The following is a 26,207-nucleotide window of genomic DNA, read 5'->3' as shown; positions in this document are numbered from 1 at the left end:
CAGTGAGGAGGAGGAAATACGGCCTCTGTTGCAAAACTTAAAACATTTTACCGAGGACTGAGCCCTGGGGTCAGCTTTGCTGCTCAGGCACAACTGCCCTGCTCTGCTCCCTCATACAGAAAACGGGCCCACAGCCTTTTTTCCTAGTCCTACAGCTGCTCCTGTAAGTCTCATGTACCACACAGCTACAGAGCTAGGAGATGTTTACAACTCAGCTTCCTCGTTTTTTGGGGGGGGGCTCCCGGTTTGAAAACCACAGTGCCTGGTTTCTCGGGGAGCGGTGGAATTCTCCTCAGACCGCCGCCAGCAGCGCTCGCCTCGGGAGCCGGGGGAAAGTGAGGCAAAGGCGGCACGACGGTCGCCATTTGCAGGACAACAAAAGGCCGTACGGTTCCCACAAAGCCCCGGGCGCAAACCGCGCGTCCTCGGGTGCCATCTACCGGCACTTTCTCCGTTAAATCTTTACCCCGGAGAGGCCCCGCAGGGTCGGGGTGACTGACGGGAGGGGCGGAGCGGCGGGCAGCATGGCGGCCGCTGCCATGGTGTGGGTCGGGCTGCGGCACGGGCCTTGCCACCGTATGCTGAGGGCGGCAGGCGGCCGCAGCGGGCTGCCCTGGCCGGGGCTTGGCGGCGGGAGGGCGGTGGCGGCGGGCTGGAGCCGCCCGGCGCCCGGAGGAGAGGTGCAGTACTGCGCCGAGCTGGTGCGGTGAGTGCCCGGCGGGGGAGGCCCGCAAACGCGTGGGCTCTCCTCTCCGCGGAGGAGGGCGGCCAGGCTGTCGGAGGAAGGCTGGCGAGCACAGCCCTCCTGACGGAAAAGCTGCTGAGTTCCCCGCCGAAGGGGACTGGGGCTTCGCCCCAGGCCGCCCTCGGCCTCGCCTGGCCGCCAAAATAACCCCTGCGGCGCTGAAGGGGAGCGCGCCGGTGGACGGGGTCGCTGCGGCACCTGGCCGTGGGGAGAGCAGCGGAAACTGGGGAAAGATGGGAGCTACAAGGGTGATTTAACCTGAACGGCAGTCTCCCTCCCCCACTTCTTTCACAGCTGCTTTTTTTTTCTGAAATTTTGAACGTTTCCATTTCATTGTCTCGGCTTTTTTGGAGAGAAAGGTTACCGAAGGGGATGTTTAGAAATAATGGCTGTTTTCAGATCTTGGCTGCTGGGAAATAGCCAAGCTTCCCAAGTAGTCCTTTGAAAAATGGGCAAAAGCAGAGGAAATCTGACAGCTGGACAGACAGCTCAAGTAGCTTCCCTGATCTCAGTGCAGGATGGGATGAAGCCTAGTTTTCAAAAGTATCCATTTTTGGTCAAATCCAAAATGCTCCAAGAGGAGCAGGAGCGCAGCTCAGGCACTTCCAGGCCAGGCAATTTTTCCTGCTTGGCTTCTGGGCTGTAAACAACATGCAAGGCCCTTTAGCTGCTTTCTAGTCTACGAGAGTTCAGAAGTAAAAAATTAAGTCTTTTACAAAGTCTTTACAGACTTAAATAATTTCTGTTTGGATACAGTTGTCCTAGATGGTTGACAAAAGCAGGAAGAAGGCTTCCAAGTGTGTAGAGAAAGAGTGGAACAGGATCATCTTCTCCAAACTGATGCTTGTAAAAAAATATAAAGGTGTGTGTGATCAGCGGAAGTAGGAAAACTAGTGAAATGAAATGTGACAATCGTAAATTTTCTGTGTAGCACCAAGCAGCAGACTTTACAGATGCATCAGCATGCATAGCCAGGTTGCATTTTCCTTCATAAAACCTCAGGTTACAGCTTTGTTTTCCTGGTTACTCTACCCAGGATTTGTTCACCTGTTACTCAGGAGATCAGAGGCTGTGTGTGCAGTTAATATACAGGTAAAATGTTTTCAGTAACACTTGTGAACAGAATAGCTAGGTTCCAAGGCACAGAAACTAAGATGGTTGAATTTAAACGTTTTTTGGTTATTTTTGTTAAACCATAAAAAGAACTACTTATAAAAATACACAAGCATTCAAAATAATAAAATGAAGGTGGTTATGCTCTTGGCATCATTTAATTGAAGCTGCTGTTCACAGCTCATATATTGCATGGAAATCATAAGTTATAAAAAATAAGAGGAAGAGGAAGGAGTTACTGTTCAAACAGAAGTAAAACACTTGAGGCTGTGCAAGTGTCAGCAACTCCGTGGTCCTGAATGTGTGTCTCCCACACATTAGGAAGAACAACAACTGAGTTATGTTTTAATGATGTAGATTTGTGCAACTTTTTGCAATATGCAAGATGTGATTTCTCTTGGGTTTTCCTTTTTATGTTAAATAACTCTTTTACAAGTAGCTTTAAGCTATTTGATTACAAATATGTTTCCCTAGTAGGTATGTTTTCTGTCTCCTCCTGTTTATGATGTTTGCTCTGCAAGCCAAGCTTGTGACTTATGGTATTGTGGAGTTTCGTAACATGGAAGAAATTCTTTTTAAGACTTTAAATTTTTCATTATACTGCAAGTTCAGTAATTGTCATAACCAACATTTCTTCCATCTGTGGGTTCATGTGTAAGCGTATACTTAATTAAAAGGGAAACTATGAAAACCACTCAATACCAGACTTAAGGTCATTCCCTCCTTTCTTTGTTCCTTACCCAAATACACAAAGAGAGTTGGGGTGGAACATGATATATAGCAATATCGATTTTATTTTACAGGCCGAGGCTTAACTGATTTGCTTTTCTACTGTTATGTCCAAGGGCACACTGTCAGCATAAAATTCACATTTCTTTCTGATTTTTTTCTTAACTATTTTTTGCTACACTTAATTTTTAAGTTTAGAATAATTGGAAAAAAAACCAGAACAACATGCCAACATCATTACTAGACGGAAGACAAATTTCTTTATTGTGCTGCTGTTTACTTTGTGTAATGTGTTTCTTTGTTTCCTTTCTGGAATTAGAGGTGGTTCTGTGTTGTGTGAGCAACCCAGGCAAAGTGCATAACTGGAACTGGGAAAACATGGCTGTAAACCTTGCAGCTCTGTCCAGGGTGGGCAATACTGGGTATTACTACAGTCAGCCTTGAAAAAAACTTCTAGGTTTTGAGCAGATAATACTTTTTAGAAAGTGTCTTAATTGAGGGAGGTTTGATGCATCTGTTCTTTAATATGAGGGTGACCTTTAAAGCCCGATAAAATTCACAAATGTCATTATTTTTTTTTTTGTTGATGCACTGGATTTGCATCAAGCTCTAAAACAAGTTTCACAACTGGTGTGAAAACTCTAAGCACTTGCTAGTTACCAGCTGCTGTGTATTGTGGGGGTAAGAACCTCAGTTAAATCTTGCTTCCTTTTTCGTTTGATGCTAAAAGTAGCAACCCTAATAACCCTTGGTTTTAGTTTGGCTTTGCTATTTTAAGCTCACATTCAAAAGAAATACGAGTACATGTAAGAACAGCAGACTTCATGAAAATAAGTAAATGTATTTTCCTTGACACCTGCTTCTCCACTCTCGAGGCGAAACTCGGAGTTGCTGGTCTTGTTCTAATGAAAATTCAAGTTGCTGGCTTATAAGAAAGTACACAAAAATGCTGTTCAACACAAGCGATTTAGCTTTTCAGAGGTGACCAGGTGTTTTTGTTAGCTACAGTTCGGTATGATTATGCAATTTATGATTCCGTGCACTGTGATTGTTTTTAAATTAATGGCACACCCAAGTGGCCAAACAAAGGCATATCACTCTAGCTTGGCAACAAGTTACCTGCAGCGAAACTGCCGAGACCCAGAGTTTTTGTGCTTTGACTATAGTTGCCAATAAACAAACACACACTGGTTAAGCAAGCACTTTTCTGCCAAGCTCAAAAGCACAATCTTTTAAAGAAATGTGGTTTCATGTTTGGAACAGAAGTCTGGAAGTCAGACAATCTGGATTCTATTTGCAGTTCTGTCACAGACTTGTTCCATGCCTTTAGCCAAATATCTTGAGATCTGGATTTGAGAGGTACGCTGAGAGTTCAGACAGCATCGCCTCTCTCTTGGAGCTTGTCTGATTTTAAAATAAGCTTAAAAGCTGCTACTTTTGCAAAGTCAGAGTTTTGAAGTATAACTTATTGCTGCTATTTTAGGAGTACAGTGCTAAGCAATATCACACCCAATTTACACAGAGCTATAAATAAATGTGGTTTTTTCATCCTTTTATAGAAAGCGTGACTATGAAGGGTTTCTGTGCTCTTTGCTGTTGCCTGCGGAATCTCGAGTCTCTGCTTTTGCTTTGAGAGCCTTCAATGTGGAACTAGCTCAGGCAGGTATTAAAATATATTTGTGGACTCTGGAAATGTAAAATAACAGTTTCAATCTAAATTACGCTAGTAGGTGGTGTTTTGCCGAGATTAACTTTTGGTACTGTAAGGAGCAATGAATAAATAGTGCAATACTAACCTTTAGTTTTGATTGGCCCTTGGAAAGTAGCCAGCCTCCTCCAATTTATTTTGTTGATGTATATAGTTTTTCTGACTTTCCTCTTTGTTGTGCATTTTAAAATTAAATGATGACAAACAGGCTGTGGTCCTTAATACAGTTACGTGATTGCATCTATGTCCTGGCTTCAAATGCAGCGACTGAATTGGTAAAGTGCAGCTAAATCCTATCTGTAAAAGGTCTGTCAAAAACTTGGATGATATAATCAGTTCCAGGTCTTTGTTGGCGGAAGCTAGGTGATGGAAAGGCTGCTGGAGGGAAGTTTGTAATTAGAGAGTTGTGGGAATGTCTGCAGTCTGTTCCCTTTGCTAGATGGCCAGAAACTGCCAGTACAACCAGGAAAGTTGGTAACGCTTGCCAGAAAGGAGCAATCCAGGAAATGTGCTGACCAAACAAAATCCTGGATCAGCTTCTGTGGGCTGTGCTTCTGGCAGCCTGTGGCGCTGCCCTCCCTTGCTGCTGTTACCACTGCTTCTTTTCCTTCTGGGAAGAAAGCCAAGATGAGGGTCGCCCAGGACTTAATCTCCATGGGTTTCAAAGTCAAGTTGTGGTGAAGATTTTTTTTTTAATTCTCTGTAGTGTTCATGTGCTCTATGAGGAATAAATGTAAATTCAGAGCTAAGCACTTTCCCTACTGACTTTGGCTATGTCCTGTGTCTGTCTTTTCAGTGTAAATAGACCAAGTGCCTTAAAGACACTGAATTTCACTCCAGATGTATCCTTTCCAGATTAAAGACTCCATAACTCAGAAGACTACAGGTTTTATGCGAATGCAGTTCTGGAGGGAGGCTGTGGAAGATATATACTGCAATAAACCACCACATCAGCCAGTTGCTACAGAACTGTGGAGGGTAAAATATACCTTTACTGTCCTAAAATTCACTTAGCTAAAATATTACTGTGGGAAATGATGTCATTGTTTTGTGTGTGCTGTGTTGCATAGTTAACAGCATTTTTAAATATAAAACAGATATTGTAAATTGTGTTTGTGTCTGTGTGTGATGTTACCTACAAACAAAGAGCAGATTCACAGAAGGATGATATTTAGGTAGGACCTATTTCTAGGGTTAGACTTCTGTGAACCATCTGCTTTTTTCTCTTCTGTTTAGACAAAGGACAGAGTAAATTGTGGTAAGCCGTAAGTTGATAGCAAGTGAAGTGCATAAGTATGCTTTCTTGAGCCAGTGCTAGTCCTGCCTGAAGAGATTAAGCTGTACAAAAAGACATGAGAGTAAGCATGGAGATTCAACTAGCAGATAGGGTAGGGTATGAGGAAAAGCTCAAGACCTTCATACCTAGTTACTGGATAATAGGAAGAATCTTAATACAGTCTTCTCCTTGCATCAAGAGTTGCTTGATGAGTTCTATTTATGTATTATGTTTTGCACAGATCCTTTTGTGTGCATTGAATAACAGGGAATGTACTTCAGGGAATGTACTTGTGAACTTATCAGTTTATTTTCATCAAGATGCCCAAGTTCTGCAGGCACTAGAACACCACACGTAAACTACACCTACAGATCTGTTCCTCTGCTGGTCATGGCCAAAGAAACAGGCTTTCTTGCAAAATTTTTTGGTTCTAGTTAGGACCATCATTGATATGTTCGATGGGTGATTAGAGGTCTGAAGGCAGTGTAAATGGATTTCCCCTTGATGCTGATACAGAACCACAAAATAATTTTGTTGGTAGGGATTTCTGATTGTTACCTAGTCCAGCTTGCCACTCAACCTGATCTAACTTTGATGTTAGGCCTTCTTTATCAGAGTCACATTGAGCTGAATTTTGTATTTCTTTGGGGTTAGAAGTTCACAGAATCACACAGAATCACAGAATGTTAGGGATTGGAAGGGACCTCGAAAGATCATCTAGTCCAATCCCCCTGCCGGGGCAGGATTGCCTAGACCATATCACACAGGAACGCGTCCAGGCGGGTTTTGAATGTCTCCAGAGAAGGAGACTCCACAACCTCTCTGGGCAGCCTGTTCCAGTGTTCAGTCACCCTCACCGTAAAGAAGTTTTTCCTCATATTTAAGTGGAACCTCCTGTGTTCCAGCTTGCACCCATTGCCCCTTGTCCTGTCAAGGGATGTCACTGAGAAGAGCCTGGCTCCATCCTCTTGACACTTGCCCTTTACATATTTATAAACATTAATGAGGTCACCCCTCAGTCTCCTCTTCTCCAAGCTAAAGAGACCCAGCTCCCTCAGCCTCTCCTCATAAGGGAGATGTTCCACTCCCTTAATCATCTTCGTGGCTCTGTGCTGGACTCTCTCTAGCAGTTCCCTGTCCTTCTTGAACTGAGGGGCCCAGAACTGGACACAATACTCCAGATGCGGCCTCACCAGGGCAGAGTAGAGGGGGAGGAGAACCTCTCTTGACCTGCTGACCACACCTCTTCTAATACACCCCAGGATGCCATTGGCCTTCTTGGCCACAAGGGCACACTGCTGGCTCATGCTCATCCTGTTGTCCACTAGGACCCCCAGGTCCCTTTCCCCTACGCTGGTCTCCAACAGCTCTGTCCCCAACTTGTACTCATACCTGGGGTTGTTCTTGCCCAGATGCAGGACTCTACACTTGCCCTTGTTATATTTCATTAAATTTCTCCCCGCCCAACTCTCCAGCCTGTCCAGGTCCCTCTGAATGGCTGCGCAGCCTTCCGGTGTGTCAGCCACTCCTCCCAGTTTTGTGTCATCAGCGAACTTGCTGACAGCGCACTCTATTCCCTCATCCAAGTCACTAATGAATATATTGAATAGAACTGGTCCCAGTACCGACCCTTGAGGGACTCCGCTAGACACAGACCTCCAACTGGACTCTGTCCCATTGACCACCACTCTCTGGCTTCTTTCCTTCAGCCAGTTCACAATCCACCTCACTACCCGATCATCCAGACCACACTTCCTCAGTTTAGCTGCGAGGATGCTGTGGGAGACCGTGTCAAACGCTTTACTGAAATCGTGATAGACCACATCCACAGCTTTACCATCATCTATCCACCGGGTTACGTCCTCATAAAAGGCTATCAAGTTGGTTGAGCATGACTTCCCCTTGGTGAAGCCATGCTGAGTGCCCCTAATGATCCCCCTATCCTTGATGTGCCTAGAGACAGCACCAAGAACAAGTTGTTCCATCACCTTTCCAGGGATGGAGGTGAGGCTGACCGGTCTATAGTTACCCGGGTCCTCCTTCTTGCCCTTTTTGAAGACTGGAGTGACATTCGCTTTCCTCCAGTCCTCAGGCACCTCTCCCGTTGCCCACGACTTAGCAAAGATGATGGAGAGTGGCCTAGCAATGACTTCCGCCAGCTCCCTCAGCACCCGCGGGTGCATCCCATCAGGGCCCATGGATTTATGGACGTCCAGGTTGCTTAATTGGTCCCTGACCCAGCCCTCATCAACCAAGACAGATTCCTCCTCTATCCTGACTTCTTCTGAGGCCTCAGGGGTCCGGGGCTCCTCAGGACAGCCTCCAGCAGTATAGACAGAGGCAAAGAAGACATTCAGTAACTCCGCTTTCTTTTTATCCTCTGTCTCCAGGACCCCCACCTCACTCATCAGTGGGCCTACATTGCCTCTAGTGTTGGCTTTACCTGCAGTGTATTTGAAGAAGCCCTTTCTGTTGTCCTTGACCTCTCTTGCAAGGTTTAATTCCAAGGAGGCCTTAGCTTTCCTAGTTGCCTCCCTACATCCTCTGACAACAGACTTATATTCCTCCCAAGTGGCCAGCCCCTCCTTCCACGATCTGTACACCCTCTTCTTCCACTTGAGTTTGCCCAGCAGTTCCCTGTTTGACCATGCAGGTCTCCTGGTACCCTTCCTTGACTTCCTACCTGTTGGGATGCTCTGATCTTGAGCTCGGAAGAAGCAGTCCTTGAATGCTAACCAACTATCTTGGGCCCCCTTACCTTCTAGTACCCTGTCGCATGGGATTTCCCCTAGCAATTGCTTGAAAAGGCCAAAGTTGGCCCTCCTGAAGTCCAGGGTTGTGATTCTGCTAGCTATTCTGTTCCTGCCACATGAGATCCTGAACTCTACCATCTCATGGTCACTACAACCAAGGCTGCCCTCAACCTTCACCTCTTCAACCAGACCCTCCTTGTTAGTGAGGATAAGATCCAGCAGCGCTCCTCTCCTAGTTGGCACATCCACCATTTGTATCAGAAAGTTATCATCAACGCACTGGAGGAACCTCCTGGACTGGGGAGGTTCCGTACATTTCTCACTTGTCATCTTAGGGCCATGTGCCACAGCAAGTCTTAGAACCTTTCAAAAGAGCAGCAACCGTAAGGCCTCTACTCATAAGAACAGAACCTGCATTTAAACTAAAGATCTCTGAGCTGCTGGACAGGAAAAGCTGCAGTTTGTCTAGATCTCAATAGCTGAATACAGCTAACATAGATCACATAGGTAGGTAGGTTATGGACCTGCTGAAAAACAGGCAGTGAAATGTGGAGTCTTCATCTGCATTATTCCTGTTAAAATCCTGGGAAAAGCAGGACACTCGCTGTAATGCTAGGTTAGAACAATGCAGTTCCTGGGGGATTAGAGTGTTTCACTTGTTGCCATCTTGGCTTCAAAGACACTCTGCTGCACCTCTGAGACCACAAAAATGAGTCTTTTCCAAATCCTCTTTCAGTGATTTTTGGCAGTGCTGAAACTGTGGCCTCTCCCTGACTCTTCCTCCTTCAAATGTGAAATAAAGCAAAGTGAGCATTTGTTCCTGTCTGTCAACACTCATGTTTAGATTAAAATTGGGATTTAAACAAGATACAGTTTGTTTAACTATGAGAAAACATAGGTAAAGCCAAGAAGTAAAAGAAAAGAAAAACACCTGTTCCAGTCACTTCTGGGAGGACCAGAGCTATTCATAGGTGTCTCCATCTCAGATAAAGCGTGTGCCTTAGCCACAACAAAGCATTCATACAGTTAGAATGAAGACTGGCAAATGTTGTGAGCATTTTTATGGGATTATGGAAGTTGAAGATGCACGTAGGATGATGTTTTAATGCAGACATTAAAATGTAGAACTGGTCATTCTGCATGTCAATCTGTCTGTGCCTTTGCTTTTTATTTCCTTCTTTCTGTCTCTCTTCCAGCATATGGCAAACTTCCCAGGAGCAACACCGTTTTCCCTCAAAATGCTTTTGTCTCCTTTCCAAAGAGGAACTTGCTTTAGTGTAGCTTAACTTATTTTTGTTTCTGAAGATATCCTCTCATTTAGTTATTTCATTGAGTCGGTTATGTACAAGTTAGTTTTGGGTATGGTTGTATATATTCTTTCAATCACTTCTAATTTCACGCTGCTTGTGTGTGTATCAGCGTGGGGTGGAAATGTTTATTAGCAGAAGAGTAACTTATAAAAAACCCAAAACATTGTTGTGCTTTAACCCCAGCTGGCAAATAAGCACCACACAACTGCTCACTCACTTTCCACCGCCAGTGGTGGGATGGGGGAGAAAACTGGAAGGGTAAAAAACTGGTAGCTGAGATAAAAACAGTTTAATAATTAAAAAGAAATAATAATAATAATTGTAAGGAAAAGAGGGGGGAAAAATAACAAAGGAAAGAATAAAACCCAAGACAGACAAGTGATGCAAATGAAAACAGTTGCTCGTCACCAACTGACTGATGCCCAACCAGTCCCTGAGCACAGCGGGGCCCCCCCTGCCAACCTCACCCCTAGTTTTATTGCTGAGTATGATGTGGTATGGAACATCCCTTTGGTCAGTTGGGGTCTGCTGTCCCAGTTGTGTCCCCTCCCAACTTCTTGTGCACCGCCAGCCTGCTCGCTGGTGGGGTAGTGTGAAGAGCAGAAAAGGCCTTGACTCTGTGTGAGCACTTCTCAGCAGTAACTGAAATATCCGTGTGTTATCAACACTGTTTTCATCACAAATCCCAAACACAGCCCCATACCAGCTACTAAGAAGAAAATTAACTCTATCCCAGCCAAAACCAGTACAACATTCAGATATTGAGATACCAATTGCAACCCTTTCCAACAGCTAATACTGCCAGTCATACTCCTTTCTCACAAACCAGAAAATTGATTTTGAAGTGGAAAAAAGAATTGGCCTATCTCTGTGGCAAGATTTCAACTTACATATGATTTCTCTAAAGGAAGACGAATGTAAGACAATCCAAACAGAACTGGTTGTGAAATAAGATGTTGAAAAATAATTTAGAAAGTATTTCTGGGAGCTCTGAACACTGCAGAGCACTGCAGCGAACTAACAATCCAACCTGGCCTCGTGGCCTTTGCACTCAGGATGTGATTTTATTTCTACATTTCAACAAATACCCCAAGAATGACCTATTTGAAGAGCACATCTTCACAAATGTTCAAGAACATAATTGCAATTCTTAGAAGGATTTGGAAAGACACCTGAATTCACAAGTATTGCAGAGCTGTTAATAGAATTAGCATGTCTTTTGCACAGCATATTTTATGTATACTCTTTTCTTGCTATTGAGTTTGTATGAGGACAATTTTGATTTTCCAGAATAAATACTAATTTATCATGTTAAATGTGTTCCCGAAGTTTTGTATATCCCAGAATACTTACATTTGAATTCCAAGAGTTTTATGCACGAGTAAAGTTAATAGTATTTTTAGGATTATTAATAGCTCTACTCTCAGTGACTTTAATATAAACTTATATGGCAGCTGTATGATACTTGTTCTTACTTATCTGTCCACTTTGAACATATGAAAAGTGAGGCCTAATTCTCCATTCGTGTCTGTGGAAGAAGCCAGTTTTCAAAACTTATGAAAAATGAGGACCTGTGTGTTTGAATGAAGGTAGCTCAAAATGGATGTAATGTACAAATTGGGTAATTTAGCAGAACTTAGTTTGGTGCTTTAAGTCTTGACCTGTGACAAGGATTTCATTTACAAAATGACACTCAAGATGAACAAGTGAGAACCAAAACTGACATTTGTAGTTGTAACTTAAATTTGCCTTTGTGCATACCAGGTACTTCCTCGAGCAGATTTTGTTGAATCAACAAGATCTAGTCTTGTCAAACCTTGAAAAAATATTTGCAAATATAATGGATGTGAAGAAGTTGAAAGCGAGCTATAAAGGCTAAGATTGTGAGAAATCTGCTCCATAAGTTTTGTTTATAAATATTTGCATATGTGATTGTAGCCCTTCTGACAATCTGGTCTGCAAAATTTAGTGTGTGTAAGTAAGAGGACTGAAGGTAAGTTGATGGAATGAAGTGGTACAGGAAGGAAGTCAAATACAAGAGAAGAGCCAAAAGAATAATGTGTGAATATGAGATGCTGTGGGACACTTTTTAAAACAAAACCGTAATATTCATCATATTACTTTGTTAGGATGCTGTCTTTACAGTACATATTGGTATGTTGTCCTGACATTTTCTTGAAAATTTACAGGGGAAATCTTTTTATTGCTTGACTCTGGAGGAAACTCTGTTCTCTTTGGAAAGTGAACATAGTTATCTCCAAATATTTTGTGGGAACATACGACTCCATGAAAGAATAATTTACTTTCAAAAATATTTTTAAAGAAATGCTTTTAGTTAACTGGCTTCATGTCCAAGATTTCATTTTTTTTGTGTGCAGCAATGTGTGACAAATGCCACTTGAAAATTTTGCTATTTGAAGAAGATTCTCATCTTCCACTGACATGCCACTTTGACTTAACCCAGTGAATACAACCCTTGTAAGAAAAGGATTATCTAAAATATATTTCAGCCTTCAGAATGCAGTGCTGCCATCACTTTGTATACATTAACGTGGATGTTTTATTTGTTAATTTTCAGGCTGTCAAGAGGCATAACTTGACTAAAATGTGGTTGATGAAGATCATTGATGAAAGAGTAAGTATTTACCATTCAAAGTCTGATTCTGGTTTTAGTCATATTTGTTTTTTCCCCCCTTATTTTTATGTGTTTGTGTGTAAAACAAAAGCTTAAGTAATTAATCTTTTCCAAACAGTAGTGTTTCTCTTTAAGAACGGTACTGATATATTTCCTTTTAATTCTGCCTTGATGCCCCTACTCATAATTTCTGCTCTTTCTGGCCAAAACAGCTAATAGAATCCTGTGGGGTTTTTTGCTTTAAGATAGATGTAGCTTGTGAATCCACATCTTTCTTGTTCCCTGCTCTGATCACCAGTGTATCTGTGCTCATGTTTTCTGTTGCTGGTCTCTAGTCCTGATTTGAAGTGACTACCCCTAGGAGGTAATCCATTGGGAGTTACACTTAGAAACCTTAATGTATGTAAGTCAAGGAAGTTCCATTGTGTGGGATTAAGTAGTAAGGTCTCTATATGCAACTGTTAAGAATTGTGGAAAACTACATTTTAATAGAAACGGAAATGAAGATGTGCAAGAAGAGAAACTCATATATAGTCTCTTTTTGTGCCATTCCAATCCTGCCCCAAGAGAAAGGACATCTTGCATATTGAAAAAAGTTGCACAAATCTACATTATTGGCATCATCTTATTCCTCATCACCTCTTGTCTTACTGTGTCAATTTTGCCCCTAAATAGCCTTCTCTTGTAATGAGCCATGGATATAAAATCTCAAAAATTAAATGACCCATCTGAACCTTTCTGCCACACTTTGCTGCTTCTCCTTATCATGGCTGTGGAGTTTTTTCTAAGCAGTGCTGTAAACTGGAGCATTCAAATCACATGAAATTTAAAATATCCACCCTTTTTCTGGGAAAAAACAAGAGGAAGAATTTCACTGGTACAGTGATGCTGCTACCAACTCTGACACGAGGGCAAGAATGAATAGTCGAGGGCAGGAATTCCTTAAGCGAGCTTTGATGCTAAAGTTAGTGTCCCATGAAGTTATACCTTGAGAAAATTAATGGTCAGTTACTTGCAGAGTGTCATTGCTATGAAAGACTTCGGAGTTTTTTAATCTTAAGGCTGGTATGTTTTAATGGCAAAAGCCACTAGGACAGGAAGAATGATGGAGGATGTTATATATTTGGGTGTATTTGCATATGACTCTGAAACTTGTGTATTTCACAGAATCACAGAATCAATCAGGTTGGAAGAGACCTCTGGGATCATCGAGTCCAACCATTGCCCTGACACCATCATGTCAACTAGACCATGGCACTGAGTGCCATGCCCAGTCTTTTCTTAAACACATGCAGAGATGGTGACTCCACCACCTCCCTGGGCAGCCCATTCCAATGTCTAATGACCCTTTCTGAGAGGAAATTCTTCCTAATGTCCAACCTGAACCTCCCCTGGCGAAGCTTGAGGCTATGTCCTCTCGTCCTATCGCTAGTTGCCCGGGAGAAGAGGCCGACTCCCACTCCACTACAACCTCCCTTCAGGTAGTTGTAGACTGCAATAAGGTCATCTCTGAGCCTCCTTTTCTCCAGGCTAAACAGCCCCAGCTCCCTCAGCCGTTCCTCGTAGGTCAGACCCTCCAGACCCTTCACCAGCTAGGTCGCCCTCCTCTGGACTCGCTCCAACACCTCAACATCTTTCCTGAAGTGCGGGGCCCAGAACTGGACACAGTACTCAAGGTGTGGCCTCACCAGTGCCGAGTTCAGAGGGACGATCAGTTCCCTAGACCGGCTGGCTACACTATTCCTAATAGAGGCCAGGATGCCATTGGCCTTCTTGGCCACCTGGGCACACTGCTGGCTCATGTTTAGCCGGCTGTCGATCAGCACCCCCAGGTCTCTTTCTGTCGGGCCACTTTCTAACCACTCTTCCCCCAGCCTGTAGCACTGCAGGGGGTTGTTGTGGCCGAAGTGTAAGACCCGGCACTTGTTCTTGTTGAACCTCATGCCGTTGGTCTCGGCCCATCTATCTAACCTGTCCAGATCCCTCTGTAGGGCCTTCCTACCCTCCAGCAGATCGACACTCCCACCCAGCTTGGTGTCATCTGCAAATTTGCTGAGGGTGCACTCAATCCCTACGTCTAGATCATCTCTAAAGATATTGAACAGCACCGGCCCCAGAACTGAGCCCTGGGGAACACCGCTAGTGACCGGCCGCCAGCTGGACTTTGCCCCATTCACCACCACTCTCTGGGCTCGGCCATCCAGCCAGTTTTTAACCCATTGAAGAGTCCACCCATCCAAGCCCCGGGCAGCCAGTTTGTCTAGGAGGATGCTGTGGGAGACAGTGTCGAATGCCTTACTGAAGTCTAGATAGACTACATCCACAGCCCTGCCCTCATCTACTAAGCGGGTCACTTTGTCATAGAAGGAGATCAGGTTGGTAAAGCAGGACCTGCCTTTCATGAATCCATGCTGGCTGGCCCCGATGCCCCGATTGTCCTGCATGTGCCGTGTAATGGCACTCAGGATGATCTGCTCCATCACCTTGCCTGGCACCGAGGTCAGGCTGACAGGCCTATAGTTCCCTGGATCCTCCTTCCGGCCCTTCTTGTAGATGGGCGTTACATTTGCTAATTTCCAGTCAGCTGGAACTTCTCCAGTTAACCAGGACTGCCGGTAGATAATCGAGAGTGGTTTGGCAAGTTCATTTGCCAGTTCCTTCATTACTCTGGGGTGAATCCCATCCGGGCCCATAGCCTTGTGGGTGTCCAACTGGCACAGCAGGTCACTATCCATCTCCTCCTGGATTACGGGAGGTTCACACAGCCCCCCGTCCCTAACTTCAGGCTCTGGGGGCCGAGTCTCCTGAGGACAACCGGTCTTGACATTAAAGACCGAGGCAAAGAAGGCATTGAGCACCTCTGCCTTTTCCTCATCCCCTGACACTACACTACCCTCCTCATTCAGCAAGTGGTGGAGGCTCTCCTTGACCCTCCTTTTGCTGGTGATGTATTTGTAGAAGCTTTTTTTGTTATCTTTGACCATAGCAGCCAAATCAAGCTCTAATTGAGCTTTGACCCTTCTAATCTTCTCCCTACATGACCTGGCCACATCCCTATAGACCTCCCAAGTTACCCGACTCTTCTTCCAGAGCAAGTAGGCTCTCTTTTTTTCCTTAAGTTCTAGCCTAAGTTCTCTGTTTAACCAGGCCGGTCTTTTTTCCCAAGGGCTTGTCTTCCTACACACCGGGACAGCCTGCTCCTGAATATTTAACAATTCCCTTTTGAAGCACATCCAGCCTTTCTGGACTCCTTTGCCCTCCAGGACCAACTCCCAAGGGACTCTGTCCACCAACCTCTTAAACAGGCTAAAGTCTGCCCGGCGGAAATCTAAGGCAGAAGTTCTGCTCTTGCCCCTCCTTACTTCCCCCACATGATGGATTGATTTTTGTGCATGTTTTAAAAAATACATTCCTATTTATCTAAATTTCTCTGTGCTTCAGATACAAATTAAGTATTATAATTGTCAACCCTGTAGTGTAAGAATACCATATGATGTTTTGTTTTGGCTGTATCTTTTTTTTATGAAGAATCTTGGTTTCTTCTTCTTGCAAAAGGTTATATTTGCTCCAGTAACCAGACTTGGCTGCAGTTACATGTATTTATTTGGTTATGTTAGACTGGCTATAAGCTTTAATGACTACTTCTGTCTGCGTTTATACTCTCTTCTATCTCTTTATTTTGTCCTTTTTTATTCTAATAGTGGATTAGACTGACATGACTGTATTAATAAACTTGTACAAATAGCAGTTATATTTACATTTTACTGAAGTTCTGCGTTCATATTACAGGAGAAGAATTTGGATGATAGAGCATACCAGAACATCCAGGAGCTTGAAACGTATGCTGAGAACACTCAGAGTGCTCTCTTGTACCTCACCTTGGAAATGCTGGGTAGGCATTTTCCCCTTTCTAGATTTTGTTGATGACTCATTCGTGCAGGTACAATATTTATTGATGTTTCAAAAAGCCCACTCTTTTTCCACTGTAGTTTAATTTCAGGAGAAGTTGTCTTAGGTAATACTTCAGATATCTTTTGAACGCTCAACCATAAATCGGGAATCTTGCTGCACCTGTCCTAGAACTACGTACTTTCCTTAGAAGCTGCTCAGTGGAAAGCTCATTGAAGTGCGGTTTCCTACTGCTCTGTTCTTTGTTGCTTTGTTTTCTCTTTTCTTGCTCCTGTTACAGAGTGTGGTAAATTCAGCTTTTCACCATATTTTCTGATTGTCCCACTTCTCAGAACACAAAGTGCTGTAGTTATTCTGCAGCTTTTGTTCTATATTGCAGTGATGTACACTGGTTATCTTGAAACAGCAGACTTCCCAACCTATAAACTTCCCTTGGTGATGTTGTAAATTTGGATCTGAGTCCTCTCCACTTCCTGAAAGTAGGTTAACTATCAATAATTGAATAGCAAGAAAAAATGCAACGAAGATGATAGGATCCTTGTGCTTAAGACCTAGTATTTGTGTCATGTCTCATATAAGAGTCACAGATTGGGAAAGAACTGTTCATTTGCAGTGAAGAAAAGGGTAACTTTCTTTTACGTATCTCTTGCATTATGGAAGTATTCCCTGTATGAGCTCAGATGTAAAAGAAGGGTGAGAATTATTATTATTTAGTAGTATTTAGTATTGTAGTAGCAGTATTTTCCTCTTGCTTATCAGAGTAGTCTGATGGAAGGCCAATGCTGCGGTTAAAAGAGTTTAAAAAGAAAAAAAGAGAAGTAAAAAGAGAGATATGATGCGCACATTATTCTTAGGAAGAAATGAGGACCCTATCTCTTAACATCTGATGTTCGCTTCCTCGGTAGGAAATCAGTGAAATGTTTCAAGTGTGTTTCTGAACTTCTGATTGAAGAAATGCAGGAGTATGAGGCATACCAACATCTTCCATTCTGAGAAATGCCTTCGATCCTGAAGGAGTTCAGTCATGCTTGGGTCACTCCTGATAGAAGTCAGATGATCCTGTTCTTGAAAATCTGTTACGGGGCTCTGGATTTTCTATGTGCCTTATTGTCATGTTTTAACTTCTCTTAAATATACCAATGTAACAAAATATCTAAGCAGAACTCTCCTTCACTGCATATTAAACAGTTAACTTCTGTGTTTTTTTCCACAGATGGAGAAATTAATTGAACACAGCCCTTTTCTTGGTGTTTCCCATCAGCAGTCTTTTCTAGACTAGGTGGACTTGGTTTCATTACAGCTCATGTTTGCTAAATTTATTGTGCTTTTTAGCTTCTTTATTGCTGACCTGTCTCCAGTTTGTGTGTATCTCTCCCAGTAGTCGTTCTGCTTTATTCTTACTGATTTCGGGTTACTACTTTTGTCAAGCTCATTTTGACTGGTAATCTTGTTGTCCAAAGTCCTGTTACTTCCTCCCAGCTCCTGTCACTTAAAAATATTAGTATTGTGCTCTCTGATTCATTGCCTAAGTAGTTAGGAGTGTGGTACTACTCAATAATTTTGTTAAACCTTTTCAGAACCTCACTTTTGGGATATATTCCCAGGTTGAGCATGAGTCATTGGTAACTCTTACTCTTTGAGCTTTTTTTTTTTTTTTTTTTAATTTCTAGTTATACGTAAAGCCTGAACTGCCTAGTCAGTAAGTTATATCCATTGATTCCTCCAAGCCTCACTCTGCTTTCTGCTACCATTGCTAAAATAAGTCCATGTAGTCTGCCTATAGCCACTGTTTCACAAAGGCTTCTGAGACCCATGCAAGGCTCAGGCAGGCTTGGGCAGTGAATCTGGTATGCCCAGTATCGTTTTCAGGTGTCAGTTAGGCTCATGGATCTGCAATTCCTGTATCCTTATTTCTTTCTTTGTAGAATGGTGCTTCTGTTAGAGCTTTTGTGAATTTTAATTTCCATTGTCCTTTAAATTTTCACTTTATCCCCAGTCAGTCCTGTGAAAACATTATGGCTTTATGATCGGTCTAAGCCAACCTTGTATGGTCTTGCCATGAAGAGCAATGGTGCTGCTCTGACCCACTCATCTCCCTCATATTTCAGTTCTCACGGTTGTGTGACCATGCAGTAACTCAAGTTAGTTTTCCCTTGCTTTGGTGATCTGATTCAGTTGACCATGCTACTGCCTCATTGCCCATGACAGCAGAAGGGAGGTGGTAGAAATATGGGTTCAAAGGGACCATTCTCTTTGGCTTCAGTACACTGCTGAATCAGCTGCAGCTATCATGAAACCATGCTGTAAGCATTAATACTTGTCAGGAATCTCACACTTGAATGATTTTTTTGGCAGGAAAAAAAGCTCTTGGAATACTGTTGTCCTGGGAGAGGACATGCCAATGAAAATGAGTTTGTGTACTGATGTATTCTATCTGAATAGGTGCTGCTCTGCTAAGTAGACCCTTTGCAGAAACTGCAACAAGCTAAGAGGCAGCTTGCTCCTGAATGTGGAAATCAATGAATTTGCCTGCTGGTTTGCCCCTGTGAGATGAGATCTCAAGGCAATTTATGTACATAGACAGTTCTATCATGGACCCACACACTTAGCCTTCCTTAAATATGACTGTGGTACATATCAGGGAGAACTATACCCCTCAAAAGGCCTGACACTATGTTTCTAAACATATTCTTTCTTCAATTTTAGGTGTGAGGGACATCCATGCCGACCATGCAGCCAGTCACATTGGGAAAGCGCAAGGCATAGTTACCTGTTTAAGAGCAACTCCATATCATAGTACAAGACAAAAGGTCTTTCTTCCCATGGACATTTGTATGTTGGTAAGAGAAGCAGGTTGTCTGGAATTGAAGAGTATAGTGTTTCTAACTGTGTCTCTCAACGCTAGATATGAGATTGTAATTTATTAGGCCAGAAACAGAACACCTTTTGTCTTTATTTTAACTCTTTCTGCTGTGGCCTAGTAATATGCCATTGTCATGGTTTTATATCTTTTGGGAGGTGAGAGGAGTGAGCTGCATGAAATGCTAGGGATTCTGGTTTTTGGTTTGTTTTTTTTTTTTTTTTAATTAAATGTAGTATTATTTTAGCTTTCAGGAATTTTTCCATTAACCTGTAGAAATACACATATGGAATGGGGCCTGGGTTTTGAGGGCCTGTGTTTTTTTTTCTTTTTTCTTTTCCTATCCCCATAAAGGACTCACTGTGAGAAATTTTACTTCTGAACAACCTTCTTGGATTTCTCTTTACTACCTTTTCATAAATGTGCTGGTGGTTTGGGTTTTTTTGGGTTGTTTTTTTTTTTTTGTTACATATTTGATATCTATAAGCATACATTCCATACATTGCTGTAGGAGATGGTATAGTCTTCCAGTTTAAACAGTACACCTAATTTGCATTGGAATTTAGCAGATCTTGCAATTTAGGTAAAATGTGATTAAAGCTCGAATTTTTTCATTAATGTTCTCTGGCTAGATCTGTAGGCATCGCAGCTGTTATTCCTTCATCTCCAGTCTTTATTTTTAAATGTTAATGCTGTTCCTTTTATACTTAACCAAAATTTGTGTAATTATGGTGATGCTTAAGGCAGTTGTGTTAGTATTTTCTGAACATCATTTCAATACAATTGAAAGTTTTGATTTGAAGTTTAGTAATTTAGGTAGCTGCAAAAAAACGTAGATACTAATATAGGTCAGGGTAATAACACTGCGGAAAGGAGCTGCACCCTGCTTTCAGCCCTTCTGGGGCTGGATGGTATGGGAGGCCTTCCAGTTTTTTAGCTTTTCAAACATAGCCTGAAAATTCACATTCATTCCTTGCCACAGAAGGTGTTTTACAGTGAAACTGTAAAAACAGCTTGCATCTCTTCTGTGCAGACTGAGCATCTTGTAAGCATTTCAGCTGCTGGCAAGTATCGCAGAGTTCTACTGGAGTTTCTCTCTCGTGTGAAGCCTACTTGCCTACCTTTATACGGCTTTCACATGTCTGAGTGTTGTTGAGAAGAACGGGCCACTGGTGCAATTCTGAATATACCATATTATGTCTTACATTGGTCACTGTAGTCAGAGAATAAGTTTGGGGTTGGGCTTTTTTGGGTTTCTGGGTTGGTTTTTTTTGGTGGTTTTCGTTGTTTGGTTTGGTTGTTTTGGGGTTGTTTTGTGTTGTGCTTTTGTTTGTTCGTGGGTTTTTTTTTTTGCAAGCCTGGTGTTACACACCAATCCCAAGATAATGACTTGCTTCATAAGCCAGCATGGCTTCTGTGTTACCTGTTCCTGGCTTCTTCTGCTTAATATCAGTTCTTGGATTATGGTTTTAAAAACTGGGCATCTAAACTGATCTAAATTCCCAAAACTTTAAAATCTGACTTGGTTATCTGACTGACCACAAAGTCTTTAGGGATCAAATTTGTGCAGAGAGAGTCTGTACCAACTCTTCACTTTGTTCTCTTCAATTTTTTTCCAAGTGACTGACAAAAAAAAAAAGGGAAATAAAAAACGAGGGGCAGTGGTAAAACATTTAGGCTGATTCAGTCTTGTGTCATTAGTATGGTTGCTGGGACAGGTTTTTGAGAAGCTAAAATGGAAACTTGATATTTATTGAGGGTTTTTATCTTTCTGATTTTCCTTCCTATGTCTAGCATGGAGTTTCACAAGAGGATTTTATAAGAGGAAAGCAAGAGAAAAATGTGAGAGATGTAATTTATGACATTGCCAGTCAGGCCCATATTCATCTAGAACACGTGAGATGCCTTCCGTTTTATTTATTTATTTAAACAAACATAATTGATGCTAATCTTCACAAAGCATTGTGCATGTGTTGTTAGAAGACTTACAGCTGCATACCTTAATTTCAAATATTTTATCTTTAATTACTTCGAGAGTTTAAATTAAAATACCACCACACAAAACCTTTAAATATTACAACTACTTCTGTATGAATATTATATTTATTTGTATGTACAGGAGGGAGTTGATTCACAGCCAGGCCCAATTGCATAAATGTAAATACTGACTAAAAGCCTTATTACTGGGAGAGAAACTTCAAGCAGGCTTTTATAAATGCCACTATATGCCAGCATGGGATCACAGAATCACAGAATCAACCAGGTTGGAAGAGACCTCAGGGATCATCGAGTCCAGCCGTTGCCCTTACACCACCCTGTCAACTAGACCATGGCACTAAGTGCCATGTCCAGTCTTTTCTTAAACACATGCAGAGATGGTGACTCCACCACCTCCCTGGGCAGCCCATTCCAATGTCTAATGGGCGTTACCTTTGCTAATTTCCAGTCAGCTGGAACTTCTCCAGTTAACCAGGACTGCCGGTAGATAATCGAGAGTGGTTTGGCAAGTTCATTTGCCAGTTCCTTCATTACTCTGGGGTGAATCCCATCTGGGCCCATAGCCTTGTGGGTGTCCAACTGGCACAGCAGGTCACTAACCGTCTCCTCCTGGATTACGGGGGGTTCACACAGCCCCCCCTCCCTAACTTCAGGCTCTGGGGGCTGAGTCTCCTGAGGACAACCTGTCTTGACATTAAAGACCGAGGCAAAGAAGGCATTGAGCACCTCTGCCTTTTCCTCATCCCCTGACACTACACTACCCTCCTCATTCAGCAAGTGGTGGAGGCTCTCCTTGACCCTCCTTTTGCTGCACCATAGAAAGTGGTTCTGCATATGGTACTTCACAGCCCAGTGGAATAGCTGCCAGGAAAGCAGAGCATTTTGCCTTTAACTGCTGGTTAATGTGTGTGGAAGGGGGGATTCATTCCCTAACAGGACCAGCCATGCTCAAAGCTATCTTGGGAAAGGTGCTTTCTGTTTATTTTCTTTCTGGCTCACAGCCAAGTGAATTAGGAAAGACTTTTATTTGCTTGGAACAGTGGATAATGAATCCTGAAGAACTGCAGAGTCCTACTCTGTTTTTCTTTTAAGCTCTTATTTTAGCTACACTCTGAATTGCTTGTTGGTACATAATACAAAAGCAAAAGAATGTTTCATCAGCAATTCTGTGTCTGCCTTTATCTGGAAAACAAAACTTGCAAGAAGCACTGTAAAGAGTTTCTTAAGTCTACAAGTACATGTACACATATACTTTGAGTATTGCACCCAATGCTTCCAATCAAGGTAGTCTGAGAAGATACCACTTCAAAGGAAAGTAATGCCAGATTTATCTCTGCATTTACGCCATTAATATAATCCTCAATTACAGCATTACCTGTGATCACAGTATTTTGTGCAGTAGAGATAGGAAAGCCTTCTTCATTTTTCTTAAGGTAAAATGAGGTATCCCTGGTCTGTTCAGTCAGTGGTTAGTTAGCTGATTAATGTTTTTATTTTTTGTTAATAATATGTAGTCTTGGGCTTTATTTTTAGTGCAGACTATTTATAATTTGCATTTAATGCATTCCTGTTCATGTTGCTTCACCTGATGTCTCAGTTTTTGTTGTCACATGCCCAAGGAAACTGTTTATTCCATTTAGAAGCAGGGAACAGAGACAAAGAAAATGCAAGGTCAAAACTGTCCACTATCTTTGTTCAAGCTGAAGTATTTTGATTTTTCTTTTTTATTCCCCACTCCTCAAACCATAATGCACAGTGTGTAAAAGCCATTGACTTTGGTTGCAGATGTGGCTTACAAAAACGCCAAGTGCCTGGCCTGAAATGCCTCATGTCAGGGATGGGAAGCATGGAGAACGAGCAATGTGTATTTATTGTCCAGCTGTTTAAAATTTGGTTGCTGGTATTGCATGGAAACTTTGGAACAGAAGCAGGGAGAGAATTCAGTTTTTCAGAGCCTTTCATCTAATTTGGTAATTCTTAGTGCATTGGTATCCTGGCTCCCAACATGCCAGCCAGCTTCTGAAGAGAACAGGTAGAACCTTACCCCTGCTTCCTTCCCACTCCATTCCTAGAGCCCGGCCTATGTTATGCACTGGGAGGGTCCTGTGGAAAATATGCAATGTGATCATGTAATTGGAGACTATACAGAAAAATATAAACACAAGGAAACCAGATTAGGGCAGCATTAGCATTTTATTCAGTTGAATGTTGATCTTGGCACCCTCTTACATCCTTTTTTTTTTTAAATACATAGGTTATATAATTTTAATTAAAATAAAAAACCCCCTCTCTGAATACTTGCTTCCAGCCTCCATCATCATCAGTGAAGAAAAATTGACAGTTCTGGATCTCTAGAGTGTTTGTGGCAATAACTGGCAGTAATAACAGGGTATTAGCCTCCTTGATAATCAGATGGTCTTTGTTAATGCAAGGGTAAAGATACTTTTTCCCCTAATGGATGAAATGGTCTTTTGTTGGCAACATTTGCCGGGTATTTCAGGACTTTAGGTGAATGTAATGGGCTGGTGTCTTTAAATGCATCTGTTCTCCTGTATAAAAACACCATCTTGTTTAGCCTGAGGGTCTTTTCAGCCACTTACCCTCTGTCTTAGTTGGAATTACAGGATAGGGTAAAGTTTAAACCTCCAGCAAGGTTTCAACAATCAGCATTTGTTACACAAACCGTGTATTTTGGAGGATGAGGGTAACAGTTACCAGCCCCATTTCACAGTCAGAAGAAACATAATTCTCAAATGCTAAATTAAGTCTCAGTGATATTATATGAAGCATATTGTAGTAATGGGGCATTTAATCTTGGGAGAAAAGTTTCTGAAGTGTGGTCAGCTCTTACTGATACTGCGACTGATGACCAGCAGAGGGCAAAATAAGATAATGAAGATTGCAGTTTTCTTTAGGAATTGTGTGTTTTTTTAGAATAAAAGCATATAATAAAAGTGCTCTGTCAGTCCCACAGTGATCCTTTTGAAAACCTGCAAATACGTTTACATGTTCCCCCTTTTTCTCTTAAGCACTCCCTCCATTCCTCTTTAAAAAGAAGGTCTCCTTTTGGCTTTTGCATTTATCTCAATTATGCTAGATCATTATGGACTCAATTTACCAAGGAAGGTAACACGCTTTCTGAATGACATGCAACCCGTTCTGGGTTAAGAAGGTCAAGCAAGGTTACTTTCCTTTTTCATCTTGCAATTAATAATAGTAAGGCAGAGAATTAGATCAGGGAAGAGCATTTTCCTTTTTTTTTTTTTTTAATATACACACACACACACACACATATGTTACTACAGCTCAAAGTTTTAAAATAATTTGCCTTCTGAAAAGATTCAGTATTTTTTCCCTGCTAAAGTTTCAGCCTGATTTTCTCAGTTGTCTGGAAAGATCCATGGAAAACTAACAGAAGCGCATGCATACTCAGCAGTATTCATAAAGGTTTGGTTGATTGGTTGTTTTTTTTAACCTGTAAGAAAAGGCAAAATGAGGGATTTTGTATTTATAAATAAGCATTACATGAAGATTTGCTTCAGCTCTGGTAGATGTACCCGAGTTGTACATGGGTTTAAATTGTAGATTTGATTCAGCCATGGTTTAGACTCTGTTGATACATAGATACTGAGGACCTGAGGCATTGAGATCCTTTTAGAGTCCCATAAATGGAAATGGAGCATAACTGGACTTCTGGGACTGATGGGAACACTAGGCCAAAAAGATGCACTCAGAGAAATGCATTTCTGGTCTTCCATCATTTCTGTCTCTTGGGAAGAGTTATTTGGCAGGGGAAAAAAGTGTTAAACCATATTTATTAAATCAGATGCAACTTGGAACTTTGTCAGAACAAGGGATGCTAATTTGCATTGGTTTATTATATGTAAACTGTAACGTCAAAACATATAACAATTTTATTAGGCTTCTCCCAGTATTACATACTGGCTGTGTAATTACTTTTGTGTACAGTGAGGGATGGTGCTGGCTTGCACATAATGAATGATTATAGTTTCAGGATGTCAAAATAAAAAGGGATGAAGCTCATAATACAGTCTGTTGGCTCTAACCATTGTATATAGTACTTGATATTTAATCTGAAATGTTAAATTCTCCTGATAAGTATGTTTGGTTTTTGTTTTTTTTTTTTCTTCCACCCATTTACTTTCAGGCTAGATCTTTCAGTAAGAAAGTTCCTGTGAAGGCATACCCTGCTTTTTACTGTACGGTGGGTGTGATATATCATGCACTCTTTAAGTGATGGACTCTTTTCTGTGCTAATATGTTTGTGAAGAGTAAGAGTATCAAATTAAGCATAGTTAACTAATGCTTCATGTGTCTGTTTTGGGAGGATGTAGTACCTAATACTTGTGAAAATCATAATGTGTGCCTGACTGTGGAAGCTCATAGTTTTGATCAACACTTCTAATCCTTCTTTAACTACATCATTTCACCCAAGATGTATGTATATTCATAGACTATCATTCTGATGCAAGGGCCCAAAATCTTGTCTGTTTTTATAATTTGCTGTTTGGTCTAGTAAAAGATAATGCTTGTCTTCACAAAACCTGCCTTTTTTATAGCCTTTGAATGTGATGGTTATGCTACCACCTAATAAAACAGGCAAACTGTTGAGTCTTTTTGCAGTTCCTCATTCGGTTTCATGTATTTTTAAACTTAATACCCAATTATTTGTGTGCACCATATGGACTAAGCTTTTTTCTTCTTTTCTAGGTTGCTTTAGATGATTATTTATATAATATGCGAAAAGTGGACTTCAATATATTTCATCCAAGCTTACAAAAGAAGAGTACATTATTACCATTGCATTTATATATTAGATCTTGGAAAAAAACATATTAAAGTTTTTTTTAATATGGGTTCAGAGTGCTGAGTTTTTTCTTTCATGTCATAACTTGCTAGAATTGCTAAGTGTCTAACTTCACACTTCTGCAAAGTGCAGTTCATGGGAAACAGCAGATGCACATAAACTGTAGCTGTCAGCTTGCTGGCAGTAGTTAAGTTTGTTCTTGGAATATTAGGCTGATATCTCTGCTTCACATGTCTGCCAAGTCATATGTCCTCGTCTGAGATTACTTTTCTTGTCTTTCCTGTAATAACAGCAATATGATAGAATTCTTCTTGGACAAACTCTGTGCTAATGGATACTTCTG

At 41.8% G+C, this 26,207-nt stretch overlaps 1 protein-coding gene across 6 annotated transcripts; it reads left to right on the top strand.

The window, feature by feature from the left end:
* Window positions 1-508: 508 nt before the first annotated feature.
* On the top strand, window positions 509-25,913 carry NDUFAF6 (NADH:ubiquinone oxidoreductase complex assembly factor 6). Of its 6 annotated transcripts, XM_068397016.1 has the most exons (10): window positions 509-706; window positions 1,782-1,837; window positions 4,147-4,246; window positions 5,151-5,273; window positions 12,213-12,269; window positions 16,059-16,161; window positions 18,885-19,018; window positions 20,833-20,934; window positions 25,205-25,261; window positions 25,768-25,913. In XM_068397016.1, exons 4-10 carry the CDS (start codon window positions 5,187-5,189, stop codon window positions 25,894-25,896), a joined length of 669 nt encoding a protein of 222 aa, XP_068253117.1. In that variant the 5' UTR covers window positions 509-706; window positions 1,782-1,837; window positions 4,147-4,246; window positions 5,151-5,186; the 3' UTR covers window positions 25,897-25,913. The 6 variants fall into 6 exon arrangements, with proteins under 6 accessions (XP_068253117.1, XP_068253112.1, XP_068253115.1 ...); XM_068397011.1 differs by lacking the exon at window positions 1,782-1,837; XM_068397014.1 differs by lacking the exons at window positions 1,782-1,837; window positions 4,147-4,246 and having other exon boundaries at window positions 656-706; window positions 5,092-5,273.
* The last annotated feature ends 294 nt before the right edge of the window (window positions 25,914-26,207 follow it).

Source organism: Nyctibius grandis, chromosome 3 (genome assembly GCF_013368605.1).
Source record: "Nyctibius grandis isolate bNycGra1 chromosome 3, bNycGra1.pri, whole genome shotgun sequence".
Taxonomy (NCBI): domain Eukaryota; kingdom Metazoa; phylum Chordata; class Aves; order Nyctibiiformes; family Nyctibiidae; genus Nyctibius; species Nyctibius grandis.
Note: the sequence above shows the minus strand (reverse complement) of the source record. Positions and strands in the feature narration are given on the sequence as shown.

Excerpts from the sequence above, each read along its gene's own strand:
- NDUFAF6 (XM_068397011.1), top strand. The coding sequence starts at position 525 with ATGGCGGCCGCTGCCATGGTGTGGGTCGGGCTGCGGCACGGGCCTTGC. Across the intron at positions 707-4,146 it reads TACTGCGCCGAGCTGGTGCG|AAAGCGTGACTATGAAGGGT; the intron begins GTGAGTGCCCGG and ends ATCCTTTTATAG. Across the intron at positions 4,247-5,150 it reads TCAATGTGGAACTAGCTCAG|ATTAAAGACTCCATAACTCA; the intron begins GCAGGTATTAAA and ends TATCCTTTCCAG.